Source organism: Vipera berus (genome assembly GCF_964194415.1).
Source record: "Vipera berus genome assembly, chromosome: 3".
NCBI classification, from domain to species: domain Eukaryota; kingdom Metazoa; phylum Chordata; class Lepidosauria; order Squamata; family Viperidae; genus Vipera; species Vipera berus.
Genome location: NC_138204.1, coordinates 196,319,849 through 196,331,016, shown reverse-complemented (window position 1 = coordinate 196,331,016; position 11,168 = coordinate 196,319,849). Strand labels below are relative to the sequence as shown.

General features: G+C 37.1%; 1 protein-coding gene across 1 annotated transcript in view; it reads left to right on the top strand.

Moving 5' to 3' along the window:
* Nucleotides 1–328: 328 nt before the first annotated feature.
* The window catches only part of LOC308666725 (nardilysin-like), a gene marked incomplete at both ends in the record, with an annotated part of 48,931 nt that continues 38,091 nt past the window's right edge, over nt 329–11,168 (top strand). The window contains 7 exons of the mRNA XM_081325620.1: nt 329–513; nt 1,755–2,112; nt 3,319–3,400; nt 5,004–5,157; nt 6,960–7,033; nt 8,559–8,654; nt 9,497–9,619. Coding sequence (XP_081181746.1) covers nt 329–513; nt 1,755–2,112; nt 3,319–3,400; nt 5,004–5,157; nt 6,960–7,033; nt 8,559–8,654; nt 9,497–9,619 — 1,072 coding nt within the window. The remainder of the gene's footprint in view (nt 514–1,754; nt 2,113–3,318; nt 3,401–5,003; nt 5,158–6,959; nt 7,034–8,558; nt 8,655–9,496; nt 9,620–11,168) is intronic.

The window sequence follows — 11,168 nt, the reverse complement described above, 5'->3', positions numbered from 1 at the left end:
AACCTTCTTCCAGATCTATTATGTCATTCCCTTTTTATCTAACTAGATAAATAGAAACGCTATAACCTAAACGTAAATGAAGTCCTGTATACTGTTTTCTTATGTCCTTTCTTTCCCCTTTAATCATTCTCACGGAATCCTGTTTTTCTCCTTCACTGATGTCATAAACATATATTATTTCTAAAGCATCTAGTCAACCAATGGGAAGAAAAAGATAAACAGGCTAGCTGATGGATGGGATACTTATTTGGTTTGAATGGAGCTGTATAGTTAGTAGACAAGTAGGTTAGCTAGCCAGCTCTTTGAAGTTCACTTTGGAGCCTCTGAAATGTCTGGTGAGACTAGGACCAAAGGAACAGAAAATTGTCCAGCTATACGCTCACAGCAGCAGAGGCCACAGAGATGCCATAATGAAAGGGCCCAACGTGCAGAGGAATTGCGGAAGCGTAGAGCCAAGAAAAATGAGGGAGACCCAGATATTGTAAAATCACCGAGTGACCATAAGGAATACAGGTAATTATGAGCTGACAGTAGGAATGGACAAGAAACCTGTTTTCTTCCAGAGCAACACCAGCATCATTATCATTGTTGTCTTCCAAGGACCACTGCACATGTGACTAGTATCACTTTGGAGTGAGTGGGAATGAAAGCTTCAGCAATTTTTACTATTAATAATTGTTCATTTTGCAGTTAGCCAAATGTTCAGACTGGATTTGGCATTTTTATCCACCTATCAAGTTCTTCCCAAGGACCTGGGATAGGCAGATGTGGATGTTTTATGGAGTTAGAGGTATTGTCATGCCATCCGTCTGGTGTTGGTTCTTAGATATCACATAAATAGATTGTCTTCAGGATTTCTTTTAATTGGAAAATGTTTGTTTTAAAAAACCATAAATAGATATAAGGTAAAGGTAAAGGTAAAGGTTCCCCCGCACATGCGTGCTAGTCGTTTCCAACTCTAGGGGCCGGTGCTCATCTCCGTTTCAAAGCCGAAGAGCCAGCGCTTGTCCAAGGACGTCTCCGTGGTCATGTGGCCGGCATGACTAGACGCCAAAGGCGCACAGAACGCTGTTACCTTCCCATCGTAGTGGTCCCTATTTTTCTACTTGCATTTTTACGTGCTTTCGAACTGCTAGGTTGGCAGAAGCTGGGAGGAGTAACAGGCACTCACTCTGCTACGCGGCACTCGAAATTCGACCTGCCAAACTGCTGATCTTCTGATCGACAAGCTCAGCGTCCTAACCCACTGAGCCACCGCATCCCACCAAATAGATATAAGATTGATAATTAAAGTAATAATAATTTCCTTGACCAATTTATCTGTAGGCTGATACATAATAATTAATATGAACTATCTCTTCATCAGCTTTTGTAGCCCTGGTATGAAAAATAAGAAAGCCAGAAGGGATTGACTTAATTTTCTATTGTTCTTTAAGGCAAAATGCTTAAAAGAGTATGAATGAAAGAGCCTGATTCTTTTGGAAACAAATTCTGGAATACAAGACATTTTGTCTGGCAAAACTCACCACTCAAAAGATATTTATTCACAACATCCAGTTCAACATCCATCTTCTCTGTACAGACCTGAAAAATGGGTATTGTGTGAGCCCCTTGATATAACAGAGATTTTTTACTAATTCACCATAATATATATTTCAAAATACTATGCAGGGGTTATGAAAATACCTGCCAAGAAAAATGCCTGTTTATGCTTCACATACACATACAACAGACCTCTGTCGTTATTTTTATAGGCACATCAAATTAAAAAATGGCATGAATGTGCTGTTGATTTCTGAGTGGACAATTGATGATTGCACTTCTTCTGATGACTCAGACACTGAACTAGAAGATCTAATATCTTCTGAAACAGATGAGGAAGAAGTTCTTGCTACAAAAATTCAGGAAATTGAGAGAAATGATAGGAATATCAAGGAATCTGAGGATGGATCTCTGGATGGTGAAGTTGGAAGTGAAGGAAGTTATGATTTTGGGAGTGATGGTATTGTTGAAGGTGATAGTGAAGTGAGGGAAGACCACGATGACCCTGAAATATATGAAGAATTAGTGAAACGAGAAGATGAAAATAAGATGGGCAGTACAGAAAAGCAGGTATGTTATAAAATAACTTAGCTACTTGTTAATCGGTGAGGTGTAGTATTAAATAAAATAGACAAGTAATGACTGCTGAGTTAAGCAAACATTAAAATTTAGAACATTATTGAAAAAGTAACTGGTTATTACACTCATAATCTCCCCATGGTCACATGGTCAAGATTCAGGTGCTTTGCAACCAGAAGCCATTGTATCATTGTTGCAGTGTCCTGCAGTTGGAAGATATCCATTTGGGTGCTTCACAGCTAACGTCTGACAAGCAGAGTCAATGGAGAGGTCAGCAGTGAAACTGCAAATCTTGGTCATGTAATGTCTCACTTAATGACTGTGGGGAAAAGTGACATTATAAGTCCAGCACAGTCACTTGATGTCTCACTTAATGAATTTAGCAATGGAGTTGCCAGTCCTCATTACAGTCATTAAGCAAGGACTATCTGTAAACCCATTTCTACATCAGGATGAACACTATTGTTGAGACAGTAGCTTGAATTAATTGTGTTATAGCACATCGAGGGATGTGTTATTTCTTAGCCAGTAGGTACACCCTGTTTGTATCAAAGTTAACACATTCTGAACACCAAGGGTTCACATGGCAGTGATGTTATGTCGACTCTAAAAAAGTGACTATTTGCTGCTTGCTCAAACAAGTGTAAAAGAAATATAAGCGTTAAGCCCTGGGTATACTTAATGCATCTATTTTTTATAACTGAATTTTTTTTGAAAAGAATCAAGGTTCTGGATGGGGGAACTCTGATACTTTGATAATTTCAAAAATGGCTTTGGAGAGTACAACTGCAACCCATGGGCCAGAGGTCAAAATGCTCCTGTCAAAATGAATAAAATGGTAATGAGCATTCTTAAGGTACAACCTTTGTCTGAAATATTTTTTTTAAAAAACAACTAAGATATTATTTTACTACAGAGCAAGAAGAAAATGGGATTATTTGAAGCAGCCTGAATTGCAGGATTTGAAGACCTTATTTTGTTGTGTATGTTACTCAAGTGTGCCTGCAAGGAAAACTTAAGAGTGAAACATAATAACAGCACCTATGTATGCTTGCTTTCTTAGCGACAGGCTTGCAGTTGGGAATGCAACAGAATTTTGACAGAAGTAGGATTCTTTTCATATTGGAAAAACGCTGTATATTTTGGCTTTGTCTTGTAGTGACTTCTCACTGTTTCTTCTTTATGTTTTGATTGCAGGCTGCAGCCGCCCTTGCTGTAGGTGTTGGGAGTTTCTGTGACCCTGATGATTTACCTGGATTAGCTCATTTTTTGGAGCATAGTATGTAAAAACTAAAGCCTATCTACCAAACAATTAACAAAGAGACAGAAAGAAAGCTGTTCTATCTCTTGCTGTGGAATGTGCAGCTTTCCATATATTGACATCCTCAGTACTATTTAAATATTTTCTTTACAGGCCTAAAGCTGTTCTTAGTTTTCTTTTAAAATCAGTCAAAGTGTGCTTTAAAAAAAAAGTAATGGGAAGCAATAAAAAATAAACAAGGCAGATAAATCAATACCTTTCCATAAGTCTACTTCCATTCATAAGTCCCAAAGGTGCTTTTTCAAGAGGCAACTGGACTTTCTTTGTTTTTCCTTGAGGACATTTTGCTTCTCATCCAAGAAGCTTCTTCAGAAATTCAGAAACAGATGTTTCTTGAATGTTAAGTGAAATGCCTTCAAGGAAAAACAAGAAAGTCCAGTTGCCTCTTGAAAAAGCACCTTTGGGACAACCATGACCTGAGTGATTGAGAATCACCATAGACATTTACATTCGTGAAATGTTCCAGAGAAAGGGACAAAGACAAAACTGGATGTGAAAGTGAAGTACTTCCCAAATCCCAACCTAGTTGAACTATTGGTAGTGGATAAGTATGAGAATCTGTCCCTCTTTTAAATGTTCCACAGTGGCCAAGATTAACACAACACTGTGGGAAATTGAAAGTGATATTGATATTGTGGTGCTCTTTGAGCTTGGATACTTTCTTGCAGATGTTAAGTCACCTAGAGATAAACAACATTTGCACACTATTCAAAACAGACAATAAAGAAGCTAATATTGCTAAGCACATTGGTTTGTGCTTAAATTGTAAGCCGCCCTGAGTCTTCGGAGAAGGGCGGGATATAAATGGGATTAAAATAAAATAAATAAAATAAAATAAAAAGGATTTTAAAAAACACCTCTTTGCCAACAATCAACACCCAGATAAACAGGAACTAATCTAGTCAAATGATTAAGCAGTAAACAGTAAGCTAATCAAGGAACTACCAAGGAGAAAACAATACCCCCACCAACACAGACAGAGCAAGTTACTGTACATAAACAAAGGGCTAACCCCAACTCCCTTCTAGAATTGAAGATGTTACCTAATCAGGTAATGAAATATCTGCAAGAAACCAACTAAGCTCAGAGAGCAGCAAGGACTCCAAGTTCAACGTGGAACTACATATATTATCTTCTATTGGAAATTGATACTGCTAGAAACTGAAAACCATGTGAACACTTTCTGATATACAGTAGCCAGTGCCACAGGTTAGCCAGTGGCATGAGGCACAGACAGGTAGGAGGTCCAAAAGAGTCTGAAGAATATCAGCTGTTCAGGCCTGGTTAATCCCATTTCAGTGTGATCATTACAGCCACATAGGTATATAGCCACTAGTTCACCTATCGAGCAGAGCCTTTTCAGAAACTACCCCATTGTTCTGGAATCACTTTCTTTTTTTCTTTTTTTTTTAATCTGGCATATTTAACTGCTGCAGCCCTAATGAAGCATTTCTCCCCCCCCCCCTCCTTTTTGGAGATAGAGCCATTGACATGAGTGATAATGTGCTGAAATCCTTGCCTGCATCTGATCACAGCCAATTTTCTGACTGCTTTCTTCTAGTGGTATTTATGGGTAGCCAGAAATATCCAGATGAAAATGGGTTTGATACATTCCTAAAGAAGCATGGAGGGTCAGACAATGCCTCGACAGACACAGAACGAACTGTTTTCCAGTTTGATATCCAAAAGAAATATTTTAAAGAAGCTCTTGACAGGTGACTTAGGAGTACAAAACAAGCTAAAAGACTAAGGGATCCATCAGTAGAATGACTGGGTGGTTATAGCAATTTGAAGAGTACAGTCACTCTATATCTTATACATACTAGATCAGCGCTTCCCAGACTTTTTCTTCATTACCTCAAATTGCTTATTAGAAAATCTTACCAGAGTTTGAGGACTGCTTGTAAGTCCCTTCCTTCAACACAGTCATAACTTCAAATTGTCACTGAATGAAATTCATCACTTGAGGATTTGTGTTATAAAAATATCAGCTAATAATCTTTATCTCATTTCTAAGAAATTATCATTGGTGATGTGATTGATTTTCATCTTAATAGATTTTTTTGTAGATTTTAAAATATATTTTAGAATACATGGACATCTTTAAGTCAATTTATATATCCCTGTTGGGATATTTTGTGATATTGGGTTAGTGGGTTTGTGTGTGATTACTCAGAAAAAAAAACACTTTTACCCAAGTTTGGGTAATTTATCCAAGTTTGGGAAGCACTGTTCTAAATTAACCATAAATATTCATAAATGTCATTTACTGAAAATCATCAAGCAGTAATTAATTTGTGTGCTTTACTTAAGAATTGGGTCACCAGAGGTCTTGCAGCTGTTATTGAGTCCAGATCCCGTTATTCTTTACTTTTGGCCATATAGACTTTAATTGCTGGAAGAAATTTTTGTAAAATTTGAAAAATTCCTTCTAATTGAAAGAAATCTCAGAGGTAGAACAGAACAGAAGAACAGAACAGACATCAAAGATTAATTGGCTTATTAGGGCTCTGATTAGCATGCTCTAGTGCCATAGGTAAATTGCCCCTTGAGCATAATTCTAATTTATTGAAAGCATGATGGATAGCAGAAAGACCATTTTGATTTTGAAAACTCTGAGGGATAAAATCATAATATGCATTAGAAGTGTGCCAAACAGTTAGCATTTTGAATTCAAACATTATTTTGAGCTTGTAATAGTGGCTGTAAGCCCAAAGCAGCTTGTTCTAACCATAGTGAAGTGTACAAGCCAGCCCAATACTGTTTCAAACGCAAAATAATTCTGCTCTGAGCTTGAAATATTTCTATAAAGTTCCAAATTCTTTTAGAAGCCTTCTAGTTAGGCTAGGCAGCAGTTTTAGCTCAGCATTAATCATTGGAGCTTTAAATGTTTCAAATATGAATGTAATTCTTGCATGCATTTAAAATACACATTCTGTTTGCTACTTTCCTGGTGTCAGGTTTAGCTTAGTCAGCCTCAGTCCTCAAATTCTCTTTATTTTCATGAAGTGCAGAAGATGTTACTGAGGGTTTGGGAGAGGTCAAGGGAAGTCAAACCCTCTGTAACTGAAAGACCAGTTGACTGATCTTTCTAATCTGAGAAAAGATCTTAAAATATTTTGATTATAGGATGTCTAATTATATGTGATTAGAGATCCTATAATCAAGATATTTTAGGATCTTTTAGGATCTTGAAATTTGGGAGGTCATGGAAAATCCAAGCTGCCAGAGATGTAATTCTATAATAAAATAGAGTTTTTGTTTGTGAGTATATGTTTGTGTATTCCCTCTACATAATTAAAATAAAAGAAACGTATACCTTGCCTAGGTGTAATAAAAAATGAAATCAAATAAATGAAAAACCATTTTTCATCAAAATGAATGCTTGGTTAAAAAAATCAAGTTCTGTTTTGCCATAACAATAGTTCATAAGCATATTAATGGAAACAGATCGTTATTCCACACATTTCAAGGCTTAATAGCAAACACCTGTATTTCTCTTCTACTTTATTCATAGATGGGCACAGTTCTTCATTCATCCTCTGATGATTAAAGATGCTATTGACCGTGAAGTTGAAGCTGTGGATAGTGGTAAAACTAATGGATGGGTTGTTCACTGCTTATAGTTTTTCAGTTCTTAGATGGTGGAAAACTATCTCACCTCATTTTTTGATGCATTCACATTTGTGAAATTTGGATGGCCTGTCTCACAACCATTTTATAAAAAATATATATTTTCAATTCAAAGGTTTAAGCACATTTAAAACATTTAAAATCAGTTGCATTACGTGTACTTTGCACTGGATTGCAGACAATATCTTTTAGGAGTTCTATTCTCCAAACATCCAAATCTGGACAAATAACTGCAATCCTGATGGTATCTTGCAGGAAATATGTTGAATTCAGTGGAGATTAATGCAGTGTAAATATTAATACAGTACTTACAATCAGTTTAGTGTGATGGTTAAGACACCAGACTAGAAACCAGGAGGCTATGAGTTCTATTCAGGCCTTAGGCATAAAGCCAGCTGGGTGACCTTGGGCCAGTCACTCTCTTTCAACCCTAGGAAAAAGGCAGTAGCAAATCATATCTTTCCAAGAAAGCTGCAGGGACTTATCCATTTAGTCACCCAAAGTTGTCAATACTGACTTGACGGGACCAAAAAAAGGAAAGAAAAAAAGCACTATTCTGTGTATTCTTAGGATGGCACAAGCCTGGTTGTTCAACTACAACATTACACAACTTCTTGAAACTTCCTTTATCACAGTTTAAGATCTAAGACCAAATGCTTTAAAAAAACCAACAACAACAAAAAACCTGGCCTGGTGGAAGTTATTGTCTCTAAATCCTCTGCCTTCACCTGTGAAACAGAAAGGAAAGCAACCTCTATTTTATATTACTTTATATTATTGCTTCCAGTAAATAAACTTCCTGGAAGATAAATAAATCCCTTTGACCAAATGAAGGTATGTATCTAGATATGCACAGGATTAAGAAGGAAGGTAGCAAAGAACAAAGGAAGATGTGAGCCAGCATAAACTCTGGTGACCTCTTCAGAGACGTCATGATGAAACTGGCCACTTTTTATTTCTCAACCTGCAGTTCTGGATGATCATTCCTTGGCCTATGGAGTTCTAGATTTGGGTCTTGGGCTCCAGTTTTTGATACACCCTTATAGCAGTGGAAAATGCTAAGGCACAGAAATAAATACTGATAAGGAAGATTATTGTATGTTTCCATCAGAAGAAGAACCAATGTAATCAAGAACTTCTCTCTCTTCCCACCAATATGTTTATTATGGTTATATGGTAATTTGTGCCTTGAAAGAGAACATCTATTTATCCTATTTTAATTGAGATTCTGGCTCTGTTACGATTGATAAATAGGCAGAGCTGCTAGGAATACTCATTCTCCAAAGTACTAGTAATCCCTGATGGAGCCCATGATATTTCTGAAACAAAACCACAAATCCAATGCATGTGTCAAACGAGTATGACACTTTTCATTGCTGCTTCATGTATGTGTGCATTATGCTCTTTGCCTTGTCCAAATGATCATATCACTGGAATTCTTTTCTTAAGTTCTTATGCCTAATGTGTACTTTAAAATAAACAGAATATCAGATTGCAAAACCCTCTGATGCTAACAGAAGAGAACTCCTGCTTGGAAGTCTTGCAAAACCAGGACATCCTATGAGAAAATTCTTTTGGGGTAAGTCAAGTATACTGAGATACAAGCAGATGGGCTTTAATGGAGCTTGTATTTGATGGTAATTTTATATAATATAAAGGGACGCGGTGGCTCAGTGGGTTAAGACGCTGAGCTTGTTGGTCAGAAGGTCGGCAGTTTGGTGGGTCGAATCCTGAGTGCCGCGTAACAGAGTGAGTGCCTGTTACTCGTCCCAGCTTCTGCCAACCTAGCAGTTCGAAAGCACGTAAAAATGCAAGTAGAAAAATAGGGACCACTACGGTGGGAAGGTAACAGCGTTCCATGCGACTTTGGCGTCTAGTCATGCCGGCCACATGACCACGGAGACGTCCTCGGACAAGCGCTGGCTCTTTGGCTTTGAAACGGAGATGAGCACCGGCCCCTAGAGTCGGAAACGACTAGCACGCATGTGTGGGAGAACCTTTACCATTACCTTTACCTTATATAATATAAAGTATTTTCTTTACTTTCAAAAGTTGTGGATATGCTATTCTTCAAACAAGCTTCATGACAGAGGCTTTGTATGCCTCAACGATCTTGTATCCTTCAAGATATGGTTCAGTTTGATGCGGTATATTTAAGAAGTCTTTTTTTGTATAAAAAGGAAATATAGGAAAATTATTCAAATCATTCTTTTGGCTTATTATGTGTACATCACTTTTAATTAATAAGTCATCAGCTGGTTTCATTTGTATATCCAGCATAGCATTTCTAAACTAATATTTACTTGGTATTATTTGGCTATTTTAAGTTAAACAAAATCTGCTTTGTTGCAGAGAAAACAACACTGTAGGGAAATTGATACTAATGTTAGTAAGAAAATCTCTTCTTCTTAAATTATATAGGTAATGCAGAGACACTGAAATATACACCAAAAAAGAAAGGAATTGATACCTACGCAAGACTAAGGGATTTCAGAAAACGATACTACTCAGCTCACTACATGAATCTTGTTGTCCAGTCTAGAGGTAGAAATTACCCATAATTATGATAGGTAGATTAGATAGATAGATAGATAGATAGATAGATAGATAGATAGATAGATAGATAGATAGATAGATAGATATGTATGAAAGTGTATTCAGTTGTGTAATTGACAGAATTTTTCAGAGTTTCATGAAAAATCTTTCATTAAAATAACACAGTGGGAGGAGTAAAATCTCTGTTGGTTTGCTGGTACAATTGCACAACTTACACCATTGTGTTAATGGTACATGTAAGTCCATTCCTAAAGCCACCAATCTAAGAATGGTGTGTTCTTATGGGCACTGACATATATAACTGTGCTTGAGGCTCACTCAAATTAAAATAATAATCAAGAGAGCAGAATGACCTCATAAGATCACCAAGCCCCTTAAAACCTACAAATGGCAAAAACCTCAAGAAGTAAGTTTGCTTGTTTTTTCATAACATCTTACAACATGTTGCTATTCCTTCACTTGATCTCAAGGAAAGGTTGGCAAAATCATTCCAATCTTTCCAGATTTCAATCATATGGATCCAGGAACTAGGCCATTATGAGACTGCATAGCCACTTAGGAATAGCCAAGATCTCAATGATCCTAAATTTACCATCATATTTGGATGCATCCATGGCAGCATTCCTTGAGGTACTGTATAGCTAGGTTACTTTTACAAGAAAAACAACAGTTTTATTTTATTACATAAACTGTTGTAGATTATGTTTGCAATCAATTTCATGACATAACAAGTGACAAAATATTTGCTAATTTTTAATGTGTGACAAGATATGCCTATGAGACTGCTAGGTTTTGTTGATACTTAAATGGGATCATAAGGTGGGAATGCTAAGTGTGTTGGGTACATTCTAAAACTAAATTAATTAAATGTGACTATTAACTATTGAGGGTTAGTTTTACCTCAATAGTGTTTGGGGGGGGCTACATTAACTCCTCCAGTTCACCTAATTATACATGTATCTTGTGAACCATTTATCTGATAATGAACTGTCCCTACAATTGTTTATGAGCATCACTGAACTAGGGAAGGACCCTACACTAAAAGGGCCCTCTTAGGCTTTCTACCACAGAAGTTGTTTTGGTTTTTACCCCCATGGGTAATGACCACATAAGGAGGCAAAACAGGGCAAAAAAACAGGGAGAAATGAATAATGTCCTTGAAATCCTGTGCTTCCTATGGAGAAAAAAAGGCAGGAATTAAAAAATGATAGCCTCCCAGTCTACTTTGTTGTAAGGCTACATTAACAGAATTTTGTGTGCCTGAAAGTACAAATCTCCTACCGTTTCTTTTTGTAGCCTCATACATTAGGGAGGATCCTTTCTTTCTTTCTGTGCCTGTTATGAAGCTAAAACCTCTCCCCTTGCCTCCCTCCCCTTATCTGATCATTCCCTACGCAGTCTCTTTTCCCTCTGTCTCCCAAGTTCAGTCCCACGCACCATTACACTACAGCACAATAAGGTTAGTGAACTAATTGGGAGAATCACTGGGTGGTTGATTCTATGTAAATGCATCCTTAATACAGCAAACATAGGTTTT